This window comes from Tetrahymena thermophila, assembly GCF_000189635.1.
Source record: "Tetrahymena thermophila SB210 genomic scaffold scf_8254811, whole genome shotgun sequence".
Lineage (NCBI taxonomy): Eukaryota > Ciliophora > Oligohymenophorea > Hymenostomatida > Tetrahymenidae > Tetrahymena > Tetrahymena thermophila.
Window position 1 is genome coordinate 1,093,194 of NW_002476567.1, and position 16,004 is coordinate 1,109,197.

The 16,004-nt window shown below is 22.3% G+C and overlaps 4 protein-coding genes across 4 annotated transcripts; 2 read left to right on the forward strand and 2 right to left on the reverse strand. All coding sequences in view use genetic code 6, as the record gives it.

Moving 5' to 3' along the window:
* Positions 1-318: 318 nt before the first annotated feature.
* On the reverse strand, positions 319-3,262 carry TTHERM_00058560 (transmembrane protein, putative; the record flags this gene model as incomplete). Its single annotated transcript, XM_001007589.2, has 2 exons — positions 319-2,322; positions 2,435-3,262. The coding sequence occupies 2 exons, from the start codon at positions 3,260-3,262 to the stop codon at positions 319-321; spliced, it is 2,832 nt and encodes a 943-aa protein (XP_001007589.2).
* A 1,935-nt stretch (positions 3,263-5,197) lies between these two features.
* On the reverse strand, positions 5,198-7,541 carry TTHERM_00058550 (molecular chaperone DnaK; the record flags this gene model as incomplete). Its single annotated transcript, XM_001007588.1, has 6 exons — positions 5,198-5,467; positions 5,535-5,974; positions 6,027-6,669; positions 6,835-7,053; positions 7,118-7,222; positions 7,281-7,541. 6 exons carry the CDS (start codon positions 7,539-7,541, stop codon positions 5,198-5,200), a joined length of 1,938 nt encoding a protein of 645 aa, XP_001007588.1.
* A 736-nt stretch (positions 7,542-8,277) lies between these two features.
* TTHERM_00058540 (hypothetical protein) lies at positions 8,278-11,272 on the forward strand (the record flags this gene model as incomplete). The annotated part of the gene is made up of 5 exons (XM_001007587.1): positions 8,278-8,544; positions 8,665-9,051; positions 9,376-9,719; positions 10,671-10,790; positions 11,149-11,272. 5 exons carry the CDS (start codon positions 8,278-8,280, stop codon positions 11,270-11,272), a joined length of 1,242 nt encoding a protein of 413 aa, XP_001007587.1.
* Positions 11,273-13,983: 2,711 nt separating this feature from the next.
* On the forward strand, positions 13,984-15,072 carry TTHERM_00058530 (EF hand protein; the record flags this gene model as incomplete). Its single annotated transcript, XM_001007586.3, has 1 exon — positions 13,984-15,072. One exon carries the CDS (start codon positions 13,984-13,986, stop codon positions 15,070-15,072), a length of 1,089 nt encoding a protein of 362 aa, XP_001007586.1.
* Between the last annotated feature and the right edge of the window lie 932 nt (positions 15,073-16,004).

Below are 16,004 nucleotides of genomic sequence, written 5' to 3' on the forward strand. Positions count from 1 at the left end.
TTGAGAATAAATATTGCTTTCTTGATTAACATCTATCTGTCCATATAGTAAGGGCAATCATAGAAATTATAATATTTATAATGAATAAGTAATAAACTAAACTAAATGATGCAATACTAATATGTAAATTATATAAAATTCTTATTAAAGAAATAATTGTCATTTTTTATTATAAATTAAATTATTAGGTGTAAGCTAAAAGCTGAGATTTATTTACTCCTCTATCAAAAATTTTTTAATGATCAATAAAATTTCTTTTAGATTTATTTACATTTGATGTTTAAAAGAAATATTATTTCTGTATTATCTATAGAAGAATCACTATTCTTAAAAGTCTTTTTATTAACTTTATTTTTCTTAATTTTCTTTAGTTGTCTTACTTATAATGAAGTCATTAGCTTATTCCTTTTGAATTTCTTCACCTTCGCTAGCATTTTCTTAGCCTTCAGTTACAATTTCTTCCCTTTAACTGGCAGCTGCATTATCTTCAGATATGCTAATATGAGATTCAACTTTCAAATCTGGATTGTTGGTGTTGTTGTTATTATTTTCTATCATACTGATCGGAAAGCTTTATTATATAATTTTACTAATATTATTGATATTATTTTCTTAGATTATCGATTGGTTTTATATTTCTTATATTGAAATTGACTTTTTCCTTTTGTGTGTGTTATCTTATTAAATTTATAACTTTACTTTTGATGAAGTAATTTATTAATTTGGGGAGGATTATTAATTTTATTGAGAAGAAGTTAGTGATTGTTGGATGGAATTATTTTTTTGTTAAGCGTGATTATTTTGTGATTTAAAAAAGTGAATATTTTTTTATTATTAATTTAAAAAGCTGTTAGCATTTTAGTGAGATACCCCATTTTGAAGTTTAGGTGATAAATTATCAGATTTCCTAGCTGATTCTAACTATTCAAATTAAATTTAACTTTAAGAATGTTATTGTTATAACAGAATTATTTATTGATTGTTAGTAGTACCATTAAGGTTTTATTAATTTAAATTCAAGCTACTTCTCTTTGAAGGTGATCCAAATAATTCTAATAACTTAGGATCAAGCAGTTCTATTATCCTATTATCTAATAAATTTTAATGTTCTTTATTGGATATATTTTGATAAGCGTTGAAAGCCTATTGTGCTTTTTGCAGTTCAGTTCTTTTATCTTAGTATTAGGTATCAATATCTATCTGCAGGTCATCTTCTTTCTCTGTAAAGCCATAATTTGAAGTTATGGTTGGCTTAGGGATGTATTCAAAAAGCTTAAGTTAATCTTTATCTAATAATATCTATTTTAACTTATCTACTTCTAAAAGCTTTTTGACAACATACATTACATCTAGATGATAGTAAAGTGTATCAATACTAAAATCCAAAACTTTCTTTTTTTCTTTTAATTTCCCGAATGGCCAAATAAGTAATTTCAAATATTCAAACACACCTAAGCTCATATGGCTAGTTGTTTTTTGCATTAATTTTTTGAAAATGGACTCTTTTATTTTTTGCTCTTTCTCTTCAAGTCTTTGCTATTGTTTCTTTACTTTTTCATGATCTGTAGAAATGAATGCTAACTAATCCTGCTAATTCTGTTTTTGTTATTCCTTGTATTAGTTTTGTTAGATCAAATTTGTTAAAAATTATTGTTCATTTACAAACATAGCAGAAGAAGATTAGTTTACATTCATAGATAAACCTGTTTCATTTAGAGCATTTTTGACTTTGTATTACTTTTTAGATAAAGGTGAGGATTGAGAATTATTTATCTAGCTTTGAATTTTGCTGGGAGAAAAAATTTGAGGTTGTTAAAGTTATTGTTACTAGTAAATTTCGTTCTGTAGATTTTACGTATGATTTAAGTTACCCCTCGCTGTACTAGGAAACAAATCGATAGCTGATGATTAATAATTTTAATTCATATATGAATTAGAAGGACTTGAAATAGGGAATATGTTAATTAAATTAGAATTATTTTAGTTTCGATCTACATTTTTTTGGATCTTCTCATCTTCTTTCTTACATTCGTTATCATCAGACGAGCTCTATGGAGATCTTTTACCACTTTAATTATAGAAAGAACTTAAGGGGATATTCTTGAAATTAAATGCCTCGTTAATGATGTTTTTATTTAAATCTAATTAAGAAAACCTTGAGCAAATCAAAAATCCTATGGCTAGTAAACTCTGAGTAAAACCACCAATTTCTGAAATAATGTTATTGAGATTCTTATAATATCTTAGATATAAATTTTCTTTTTGTTTTTCGAATCTAACGATCATTTAAAGGAAATAATCTTAAAAATCTGAAGGCTCAATCTTTAAAAATTTACATTAAAAAAGAATTAATAAATTTCTGAAAAACCAATTATAAAATACTATCAAAATTTTATATAAACATTCTCCAAATAATTAGAAAATAGTAAATTACATTAACATCTGTGTAGCTGAATTAAGGATGATGCAAGGTCACCAAATCTTCCTATACCCATCCAAAATCGCTCTGGATATAGCTGTTTCTTAAATAAAAGTTAACATCTTTGGGTACTACAGTACTTGTTGTATAGAACATATCTCTGTAAAATTTTTAAAAAGGGTCATTTTTTTTAGTGGGGTCTACAAACATATCAGAAAAATACAAAGCGAAATTAGCAGATCTTAAATATGACTTAAGGACATCAGGTCCCTTACAAACTTAATTTGTTGAATTTTGACACTGAGTGATGGTTAACCTTAAAAATTAATATTCAGGAGACCCGAAATCTCCTTAAATGTAAAGAGTTTCATTAGTTGGAAAACAGTACATATTATAGTACTTTAGCTGTACAAATTTATCTTTAGTTGCTGGATCAGGAAAACTATCAAGACTGCATCTTACTAATTTAATATCTCTATCAATCCATTAATCTTCATACTAATTAGTAGCTTAATTGAGAACACTTTTTTTTGTTCTCTGAGTGACTTGAATATTATATATAGACTCATCTATATAATGATCAAAATTAGCATCTTACATGCCAAATGCAAATTAGAAACTCTCATTTGTAATTTCGAAAACACTTGGATTATCTACTTGTCTTTCTTAGAAAATGACTTAAGGGCTAGTACGCAGGAACACATCTTTGATTATAAAGAAAAGACGTAAACCTAGTATTGTTAATATAGATAAAGTGATAATAGAGCCAAACTTCGTGTTATGAGTTGGCTAGCCATTAAATCTTAATAATATCTGACTACCAAATAAATCAATTTTATCCATCCTGTCTCACAGACACTGCTATTTTTTATTTATTTATTTATTATTTAAAAATTGCGATTCAACTTTTTTTTAAAGCTTAAAAATCTATAAAATATTTATTTATTTATTATTTATTATTAAAAATATTGATCTGGTGATGTGCTTTTGAATAAATCATAATTTTTTCATTAATTTATAAAGAATACCTAATGGATTGATTTAGAAAAATTGGGATTTTCCTAAGATTATTAATTGAATAATTTTGAATCTTTTCAATTACGACTTAAGATAAAGATAAATTGTAGTCTTAACCATCATTTTTTGTCATAAATTAAAGTAAATTAAAAGATAAATTTATTAGAAATGGCTGTTTATGATTTTAAACTGGTGAATTCTTAATTTAAAAACTTAATTTACTCATTTTAAAAAACACCACAAATTTTTAATATTCTTTTAATTAGCTTTTTAATTAACTAGAACCTTTGCAAAACTTAAATAAATTATAATTTTATTTTACTTATTCTGGTTCTGGCAATTAATCACCAATATTTATTTATCTTAGTACTATATTATTCATTAGATATTATTGGAAACTCACTAAGTTAAGAAAGAAATTTAAAAAAATTAAGCATGAAATTTCTTAAATATTAACATTTTTTTTATGCTTAACTTAACTTCGTCATTTCTACTTTAATAAAGCATATGTTTAAATCAAAACATTTTTATTATGATTAAAAACAAACTATAATTTGATATTAGTTCTTTTAAAGATCTGTGCTTTCTTATTTCTTTTTTTTGTAAGCTTTTATCTGATTATTCTGTGTTAATCAGAAAATTTTTCTATTTTTTCAATTAAAAATTTTATCATTCACTTATTAAAAAGTTACCCCAAATATATTTGAATGATTGTAAAGCTTCACATTACACTTTAATTTTGATAAATATTATAAATAACCATTTATTTGTTGTAAAAAAAATTAATGACTGTTTTAAAGTACATAATTTAATAAAAGATTCTTCTACATTCTTACATTTTTTTGAAACAAATCAAACAAGCAATTTGAAATAAGCCATTTTTGTTTTAATGTAAATAAATATCAATTTAATCAAAAAGAAAAATGAGTCATTTCTAGAAATTTGAACAACTAAAAGTCTAAAATAAATAATTTAATAATATAAAAAAGGTATTTGTGTACTAACATTGTTAAATTTCTTAGTCTTTTTATTGATTGATCTGATTTTTTATTTTATTTCTAATTTTTTTTATATTCTGTTACTCCTTTAAATCAAAATTTCTTTCAAACCTATATTTTTTTTATAAATCACCCATCAAAAGATACTCTACAAAGAGATTTATTTTGAAATTCAAAAATAATATTAATACATTTCAATTGGAAATATTTAAGTTAGCTTTGTGATTTACTGCTTTTTATTCTGTAATAGCATGGTAAAATATATTAAAATTTTCTTTGTTTACTCATTTTGACTGTAATTAATCTTAATAAATATCTACGATACTTAACTTTATGTAAAATTATAAATTTATTGGTTTTTATTTTGTCTATTCGTAAAGTGATGGTTTAAATATGCTTAAAGTTTTTGATTGAATTATAGCAAAATAAAAAATACAGAGTATTTACAAATATATCTAAGTTAGTTTTACTAGAAGTTTAATCGGTGGATTAAATTTAATAATTTTGCGTTATCACAAATAATTAATTTTAGATAAAATTAAAAAATACTCAGGAATACTTGATATAAATTAATAGATGAATTTAATCAGTTTAATTTACAAAATGTTTCTATAGCTAAAGCAAGTTATAATCAATTAAATAAGCTTTTTTTTATTTGAAAAGAATATTTTCAAGTTTTATGAATAAATTTTATATATAAAATTAAAAAAAATATTGAATATTTAAAACTTTTATTTATATTTATATTATTTATTAATTTGTTTCAATCTTCCTTAGATTGTTATTTTCTTTAGTGCTTTGCATATATTGATTCACCTATTTTAAAACCTGCTTCTTTAGTAATTTTTAATTGGGGTTCTATCAATTTTATATCTTCAAAAGCTAATTTCTTTGAAATTAATTCTCTGAGCTTAGATACCTCTTAACTAATCTCTGTATAAACCTGCTTATCTAATGAACTTTTATGCGTTTCTAATTCTTTCGATATTTATTATACTAAGTCTTCAGATTCGTGTCTCAATTTTGTCAATTTCTAATTTTATTAGCATAAAAATATTAAATTCCTATGATAGAAAAAATAACACAAAATAAATAAATACCTTTCTTTTTTCATCATATCTTTTATGGTTTTAAGCGTCTTTAATCATCTATTCTATTTCAAAAGATGATAGACCTCCTTGATGTTAGATAGTTATTTTTTTAGTTTTTCCAGTTCCAATTTCTTTTGCTAAAACATTTAAAATACCATTTGAGTCTAAGCTGAAAGTTACATCTATCTTAGGAACTCCTTTTCTTGCCATAGGAATTTAATCAAGCATAAATCTTCCAAGCTCCTTATTTTTAGAGGCAACTTCTCTTTCACCTTAATAAATAATAATGTCAATTTTTGTTTGATTGTCTTTTGTTGTTGTATAGGTTTTTGTCTTTGAGCATGGAACAGGAGTATTACGAGGAATAATTACACTCATCATATCTCCAATTATACTTTTTCCCAAGCTAAGAGGAGTGACATCTAGTAAAATTAAATCTTTCATATTACCTAAAAAATTCAATGTCAATTTAAAAATTCTTAATCAAATTAATAATAATACCGCTAAGAACACTTCCTTAAATAGCAGCACCAAGAGCTACTGCTTCATCAGGATTGACTGATTTATTTGGTTACTTCTAAAAAAAGTCCTAAACCAACTTTTAGACATATGGAATTCTGGATGAACCACCAACTAAAAGTACTTCATCAATTTAATTAATAGTCAAGCCAGAATCTTTTAGGCATTATCTACATGAATCTATTGTCTTATCTAAAAATGACCCAACTAATTACTCAAACTATTTCCTAGTCAATTAGTATCTGAAATGCTTAGGACCTGCTGGAGTATTGAATAAATAAGGCAAGTTAATTTCGGTAGAATCTGATTAGCTGAGATCAATTTTAGCTTTTTCAGCAGCTTCTCTGATTCTTTAGCAAGCCATCTTATCAGATGTTATATCAATATTGGATGATTCTTTAAATTATTTAATTAAAAAGCTCTAAAGCATTCCATCAATATCTTCACCACCACAACTAGTATCTCCATTAGTGGCTTTTACTTCGAAAACACCATTATCAAGCTAAACGATCGAAATATCAAATGTACCACCACCTAAATCATAAACTGCTATAATTTTGTTTTAATTTTTATTTGCACCGTACGACAATGCAGCTGCTGTTGGTTCATTAATAATTCTCAAAACCTTTTATAAAAAAGTATAAATTTAATTAATTTTTATATAATAGTTAACAAGTAGAATTTTGGCTTTTGCTATTTTTTGCTTTATTTAAATTTGTATAATGAACTTAATTTGCTTCATATTTTTGAACTTTTGCTTTTATTTATATTTCAAATTTAAAATTATTACCTAAAGCCCTGCAATAGTTCCAGCATCTTTAGTAGCCTATCTTTATTAATCATTAAAATAAGCAGGAACTGTGATAACTGCATTTTTTAATTCCTTTCCTACATATTATTCAGCAGTATCTTTCATTTTCATTAAAACAAATGCTGCAATCTAACTTGGAGAGTATTTTTTCCCTTCTTTAGTTTAAACCCAAGCATCACCTTTATCTGAAGGTATAATCTATTTATTTATAAGTAAAATAATTGCTATTTATTCAATTTGTTTTATTATCTTTTAAATCTACCTTATAGTTAACTAATTTCATTTCTTTTTAAACATCTCTATCATCAAATCTTTTACCTATCAATCTCTTAGTAGCGTAAAAAGTATTTTCTGGATTTACAACTGCCTATTTTATAAATTTAAAATATTTGAATTCTTTTAACATTTACAAAACTAAAAATTACTTAGTTTTTAGCTGGCTACCCTACTAAAGAAAAACCTTCTTTTTCAAGAGCAACAATAGAAGGCGTAGTTCTTTTACCTTCAGAATTTTCAATTACAACAGGACCATTTTTTTAAACTACTGCTACACATGAATTGGTAGTTCCTAAATCTATACCTATAATTTCTTCTCCTGCTACTCTCTTCAGTGAATAACAAAAGGGCTATTAGCTTGAGTAATTTAAATTTGCTAAAAATTTACTAATTTATTTTTTCAATATCATATTTTCTTTTAATTTAGACTTTTTAATAGAACTTTCTAATTATTTGTAAAAAAAGATTTGATGCCAATTTATGTACTTGAAAAAAAAGTTATTCTAATTAGTATTCTACAGATATAATTATGCAAACACTTAAATAAATAAATTAATGAAATGACAGGCTGCATTTTTAATCAAAATATTCATTAAATATTTCAGTTTTTAAATATAAAAAATATTAAATTTATGCTAATATAAATAAAATTTATGTTAATATTGAATAAATATTTTTTAAATGATTGATTTATTTTAATGGATAATAATAAATATCAAATCAATCAGTCAATTAATTAAATATACAAAATAAATAATAATGAAATAAATTATAAACTTTTATTGCAAAGATATTTTATTAGAAATGGATTAAAATGCAAATAAATATTATAAAATCTAGATAGATCCTTCTAATTCTATTGAATATTATATTAATCATATTCAGTATGATATAAATTAAGATCATATTTGCTTATCTCTTCCTAAAAATTATTAATCTAAAAAATAATTTAATATTTTGCAACAAGTATGTTATTAGCTTTCAAAAGTATTTCATTTAAAATTAGAACTATTCAACGAATTATTTCCTGAAGAAGAAGACATATTATTCTAAATCTTAAGTTAATTTAGTTGTTTACAAACATTTTGCTTTGATTAAAGTAATTGTAAATAAACTTTCATTTTTAGACAATAATTATCCTAATCTATGCGAAATATTAAAAACTTATCAATTAATATCAAATCTTGTGAAATTAATGACGAAGTCATTATAAATCTATCAAAATATATTTCAAGCATTCAAAATTTAGAAGATTTAGATTTGTAAATCACTGAAAATTGCGTTTTAAGCGAAAATGCTTTAGAATAATTTTTTTTAGGCTTATCCTAATAAAAAAATATTGAAAAATTAAAAATGCATATCATTTCATTAAGTTCTCTAAATCTTCAAAATAAATTTATTGAAACTTTAAAAGTATAACAAAATCTTAAATTTCTGAACTTGAAATTTAATTAAAACATATATATTAAGGAAGAAAATAATAATAATTTATTAATTTATTTAAGAAAAATGATTTTTATTGAATATTTAAAGTTGGACTTCTAATATCTTTATGGTTAAGAAGATAGATATGATAACATAGGGATTTCTCTCTAAAATATGAAAAACCTAATATATTTAGATTTGAATATAAGTTAATAAGTAACAAGTATTTGCTTAGATGGGATTGGAGAATCTCTTACAAATCTTAAAAATATAAAAACACTTAAATTGTCTCTTTTGACTAATTACACATATGTAGATTCTTTTTAGAAAGGCATAAATTCTCTTTGTAATTTGGAAAACCTTAAATTGCAAATCAGAAAAAGAGACTTATAAAAAAAAATATAGTAAGAATAATCACAATTACAAAAAGAAGTTGTTTGTATTAAAAATCTAAGTAAGTTGACGATATTTGAATTAAAACTTAATTCTATGACAGTACACTAGATGAGTATAAGCAATGAGTTAGTAGATATATTTTAAAGTGCTTAGAATTTAAATTAAGTCAGCTTAGATATTAATTATCGGATAAGTGATGAGCTTTGTGTTATAGCTTAAGCTCTTAACAGCTTGAAAAATCTAACTTCTTTTAAGATTAATTTTATAATTTAAACCACCATAAAGGAAGAAAAAATAACTTAATTTTTAGAATTAATTGGATAAATAAGATCATTACAAGAACTAGAATTAAGGATATTTAAAATACAGAATATTCATCTTTTATATTTTTCGAAAGGATTCTAATTTTTATTTCATCTTTAGAAATTTATCTTTTTTCTTTAAACTGAAACCGAAGATGAATACATTGAAGATTTATTTAGAGAGATTAAGCACTTAGTTAATCTTAATTAACTAGTATTAAATGTAATGCCTAGCTCTTTTAGCTTTGATGCTTCAAAAATACTCTCAGATAGCCTAAACAAGTTAAAATACTTATAAAAAATTACTCTTGGTATAATCACATAAGAAAAAATTACATTAGAAACAGTAAAAAATATTAGAGATGGATTAAAAAAACACAAAAATTTAAGTATTTTGAATGCTTATCTAACTGAAGATTTATAATAGGAATAAGAAAATTATTAATTGAAAATGATAAGATAAAGGTTGTTAAAAAAATATTTGCTTAGGCTTGTTTCATGTAAATTTTTATGACAAATGATTATTAAATAATTAAAAAATCTAATATCTTTCTCTTATTTTCCGATTTATTACTTTGTATTCATTTATTTTGCAAAAAATAATAATTAAAAATATGATATTTGTGATGCTATTTTCAAAGTATGAATTAAATTTTTTTCAGTTTGTAATAATTTTAAAATCAAATGATTAATTTGGAGAAATTAATAATATTGAAGAAAAACTGATAAAAAATTAAAGATACTAACATTTTTTATTTATAATTTTTGATGATTTAATAACTACATTAAAGAGTTAGTTGTATGACATATTATTTAATTTTAGAATAGGGTATTCCACTTGGAACAAATTTTTCAAAAACTTTTGTTTGCTCTTTAGGCTAATTTTTTATAGTAGTCATTAGAAGAAAAATAAAATGTTGAGAATGCAAACTATTCACAATTTTTAAATAAATATAGTTAATCATAAATTAGCTTGTTTTAATTTGCATTTGATCAAAATCATATTTATTCTTTAGGTGATATTGAATTTTCTTTGCAAAAGTTTTATTTTAAATAAATTAAATGAAAATATAACTTTTCAAAGGGAAAAAAGTAAGTTAAATAAATGCGTAAGTAAAAAAAAAGTTACAAAAAATTAAAAATAAATTACTTATTTAAACATTTTGGAGCTCTTTCAAAATTAACTAATTTGTTTGAGCTTTTTAGGTAGGAAATTCGCTTTTTTTAATTGTTCAAATAACATTTTGATTTTTTTGAAATTTAATTTAATTGGAGAAGTTAATAATATTTAATTAAGAAAAACCCATAAAAAATTAAAGATACTAAAATTATTTATTTATAATATTTGATGATTGAATAAATATATGCACGCTGAGATATACCATCTTATTTTAAAATTTGTTATTAACAATTCAGGTTTCCAATTGGAACCAATTTGGTGAAATTTGCTCAGTGTGCAAATTTTTTATTGTAATTATTAGAAGAAAAATAAAATGTTGAGAATGCAAGCAATTCATAATTTTTATACGAAAAATAGTGAATCATGAATTAGTTTAATTTAATTTGCATTTGATCCAAATAATATTTATTGTTTAGGTAATATTCAATTTTCCTTGTAAAAGTTTTACTTTAAGCAAATTAAATGAAAATATATCTTTTCAAAAGGAAAAAAGTAAGGTAAAATAATTGGTAATTCGCTTTTTTTAATTGTTCAAATAACATTTTGATTTTTTTTAATTTAATTTAATTGGAGAAGTTAAAAATATTTAATTAAGAAAAACCCATAAAAAATTAAAGATACTAAAATTTTTTATTTATAATATTTGATGATTGAATAAATATATGCACGCTGAGATATACCATCTTATTTTAAAATTTGTTATTAACAATTCAGGTTTCCAATTGGAACCAATTTGGTGAAATTTGCTCAGTGTGCAAATTTTTTATTGTAATTATTAGAAGAAAAATAAAATGTTGAGAATGCAAGCAATTCATAATTTTTATACGAAAAATAGTGAATCATGAATTAGTTTAATTTAATTTGCATTTGATCCAAATAATATTTATTGTTTAAAATATAACTTTTCAAAAAGAAAAAAATAAGTCAAATAAATGCGGAAGTAAAAAAAAATTTACCAAAAATAAGAATAAATTACTTATTTACTCTCAGATAGCCTAAAAAAGTTAAGGCACTTATAAAATATTACTCTTAGTATAGCACAGAAAAAATTACATTAGAATCAGTAAAAAATATAATAGATGGACTAAAAAATGCAAAAATTTAAGTATTTAGAATACTTATCAAATTTGAAGATTTATAATAAGAACAAGAAAATAATTAATTGAAAATGGTAACATAAAGAATATTAAAAAAATATTTGCTTAGGCTTGTTTCATGTAAATTTTCATGAGTAATGTTTATTAAATAAATTCAAAATTATCTCTGTGATTTTGAAAATTAAGTTCTTGCTTAATGTAAATCTAAAAGAAATAACTTTAAAATATAGCTTTTATTTGATTTATATTAAAATTTATCAAATGAATACTTTTAGTAAATTCATATTTTTTTAAAAAAATATCTAATAAGTTATACTTCAATATTTCTATTTCTATTTAAGTTTCATTTTTTAATTTAATTTATTAATTTTTGTATATTTTTCTTTAGAAATCAATCTTTATAACATGACGTCTTAATTATTGAGGGACTACAGTATATTATTTTTGAAAATGTGTGTTTGTATTAATTAATAATAAATATTAAAAATCTAACATTCTGATTAATGAATCTACCTACCATTTTTTTATTTGATGACTATTTTAATCTAAAACTTAAGTTTTTTGGGAAATAAAGTAAGTGATAATCAATAAACTTTTAGTAAAAAGAAATATAATAATAGTTTGATAAGAAATATATATAAATATCGCTTTAAATTTAATATAATTTTATTGTGGAATTTAATATAGTTAAATATAAATAGTTAGCATCTAATATTTTTCACTTATTTTCTTATTTATTACTCTTTACTCTTTTATTTCGCAAAAAATATGAATTAAAAAGTATGATAGTTGTGATGCTATTTTAAAACCATAAAATATATTTTCCTTATTTATTTAAAATAGTAAAATCAAATATTAATAATTTATAAGAAAAACCCATAAAAAAGTTAAAATAATAAAAATTTTTATTTATAATTTTTGATATTTTAATAAACGCATAGACAAGTCAACGAGTTACTTCTATTATTTTGGGTTGGGTGTTTCATCCGAGCTAAAGTGTTATCTTTACTCGTGGCGCTATTCTTTTTTTAATTTTATAGCTATCATCAGAATAAAAAAATTCAATAAAATGTTGAGAAAGCAAACAATTCACAATTTTTAAACCAAAAAAAAATAATTATTCATTAATTAGTTTATTTTAATTTGCATTAGATCCAAATCATATTTATTCTTTAGTGAATTTCAATTTTAATTGCTAGAATTTTATTTTAAATATCTTAATTGAAACTATAAATTTTCTAAAGGTAAAAGCAAGTTACAATTAATCACAAGTAAAAAGATGGAAATTATAAAAAATAAAAAATTAAATTTCTTATTTAAAAATATTTTAGCAATTTCAAAATGAAGTAAATTTTAATTGATCTCTTTAGATATTTCGCATCCATGCTGTAGATTTTCAAATAACCTTTCAATTTTTTAATTATAATTTAAAATTTGATTAACTAATTCTAAAATTTTGCTTTGAAAGTTGGACACTCCTTTCATAATTAATTAATAATGCTTTTATATTAGTTTTTTATAAATAATATTTAAAATTAGAATTTGTACAAAAAATTTTCTAGAAAGCTGTAAAACAAATAATTAATTAATAAATAAATAATTCAATATTTAAGTAGTAAATAAATTTTTTATTTTCTCAAATGTGATTTTAATATTTTCTGATGCCCTTACTTCAAAGATAATCAATTATTTACCTTAGAAATTTTTGATTTGAGATTGTATATGTTATTATAAAGATTTGATTTTTTAATATAGTGTAATTAATTTTAGCTTTCAAAAACAATATTTTATATGTTTCATGAATTAAAAAAATCAATTATTCAATTTATTTTTAGAAAATATTTTTAAATTAATTACTTAATTACTTAAGATGGTAATATTGATATCAAGCGATTTTCAATGTTGAGTTAATTTCAAATTTGTTGGCTTTCTTTTTGCGAAAATACTTTATTATTTAAAAAAAAATCTAAAAGCTAAAAAATTATTGATTTTCACAAACAAATTTTGGAAGTAAAGAATAAAAGTATTTATTATAAATGAGAGAAAAGAAATATGTATTTTACAAATTTATAAAAAAAGTAAACAGAAAGGTGAATTTTAAATTAATTAAATAATGAAATGCATAATAAGAATAATAGATAAAGAATTTTTGATTGTTTTTAAACGCCTTTCCTACATTAAAACTTGAATTATTTGTTTATTAGCTAGATTATTTGCAAATTAATAAAAATAATATTAAAAAGCTAATTAAATTTTCAAGTAAAAACTAATTGAGTTTGAAAAAAAGATAATTGAGTGCCAGACTAAGCAAAATATATAATTAACAATAAAGGTCAAATCATCTTAGTTGATAATTATTTTAAAATTTGTCAATAAGGCTTGGCTAACTTAAAAGAATCATATATTGGTTGATAAAAGCATTTTTTAAGTAAAATTAGATTGAATTTGCTAAATGGGAAACAAATAATTAATGAGACCGTTGGCTTTCAAAGAGGAAGATGATGATGAAGGTGAAGAGAAGAAATAAAGCAAATAAAAGCAAAAAAAGCTAGTTAAGCCTTACAATCATGATGCCGTAGATACTGGTTTTGTTTCACCAATAAAGGCTTATTTACCTGTAGAGCAAGAGTAATAAACTCTTTTCGTTAAACGCGCAGAGGTTTTAGAAAATAAAAATGCTGTTGAATATGTTCAAGAAATTTACAAAAAGTTTCCTGAAGATAATAATACAGATTAGTTTTACCATGATTTTGTTCAATTATCAAGAGAAAATATTATAGGCAAGTAGAAATTTTTATAGTATATATGGACTCAGAGTGATTTATTAAACGTTTATGATGAGCCAGATAAAATTAGCTCTTATATTCCAGATTGTCAATTTATTTAACTACTATTTAAGTCTTGCCTAAAGGTAATTGATCATGCTTAGACAGGTCAATTTATGGACTACTCAAAATTTATCAAAATGATACATTTGATGCAGTACGGACAGAAAAAAGATTAACTTGAGTTCATTTTTTAGCTGTTTGACACAAACAATGATGGAAAAATAGAAAGAGATGATCTATATTCATTTTATCAAAACTTTTTTGACTTCTTAATGCAAGCTCCGTTTATTGAAAAAGATAAAGAGATGTTTAAATTGTAAAGTGATCTAATGAAATTAAAGGATAATGAAATAGCCTAAGCAATAAAAAAGATATCTGATGAAATTAATTAATAGCATTGCAACAATTAAGATTTTATGGCATTTGAGTAGTGGTCATAGCTAATGGAAAAAGAGTATTTAAATGATATATCCAGCTATTAAAGCTCTATGGTAGAAGCTGAAGCGCAGTAACCAAACAAGAGTGATATACCTATCACAAAAAACAGATCGAAATATGTTGACTAATCTTTCAATAATGATGCTTCGTAAAACAATAACAGCCACTTATATTCAAGCTTTAATAAAAAAGATGCTTTCAACTAAACTCTATCAACTGAAACAGCCAAAAAGGATGAACCTCTAATGGTTTTTTAAAATAAAAATATGATTTGATGTGAAAAGTTGATTATGATTTTAATCGTAAATTGTAAAGCAACTCAAGTGGACTTTCATTTAATTAGTGGTATTTAACAAATCACAAAAAATATCAAATTTTGTGTGATTAAAATTAAATATTAAGTCTTATCAACTGTAATCACTAGAGCTAAATCATTAAAAGTAACCTTCATCCAAAAGATGAATCAGCTAAATAGTTTTTTTTTAATAACTATCAATTAAAACTTTAAGTGGGTATTGACTAAAAAAATTTATCAGTATCTTAATTTAAGCAAAAAAAGAAAGTGAGTTTCTGCCATCCTTTAATTCATCCATAAACATATCTTCTACTATGTGCCAATTAGAATTAACTAAAGCACAAGTTAGTTAGATAAATATAATTTTTCAACTTATTTATTATTTATTTAAGATATATAAATTTACTATCTTATTGAGTCCAAATTATCGAAAGAGTAACTAATTAGTTATAACTACCACTATACAAATTTAAATAATTAATGTAGAATTTTATTAATACTAAGAGGAGTTGTTTGTAAATAGAAATTTATATTTTAACATGTAATTTAATCATTTATTCATTACTTTTTATTCAAATACTATTTCAAATCTATATTTAAAAAATATATGCTCATGTAAATTTCTTAACAATGTCTCATTTTTCTATTTGAAAAACCAATTCTTAATTGCTACTCATGAAAAATATTTCTCAAATATAAATTTTATTTAAACAATTCAAGCAGTAAATTAAATATATTTTGTATAAAAAAAATTTATTCTTTTTTAATAATTTGATTTTCAATAATTTATCAATTTACAAGTTAAATTAGACATTTATTTTGTAAGAGATTTAATATGACATCAAAATAAATTTCATTAGAAAGGAAGACAAGTTTTATTTGTTTTCAAATTAAACAATTTATTTAAACTTA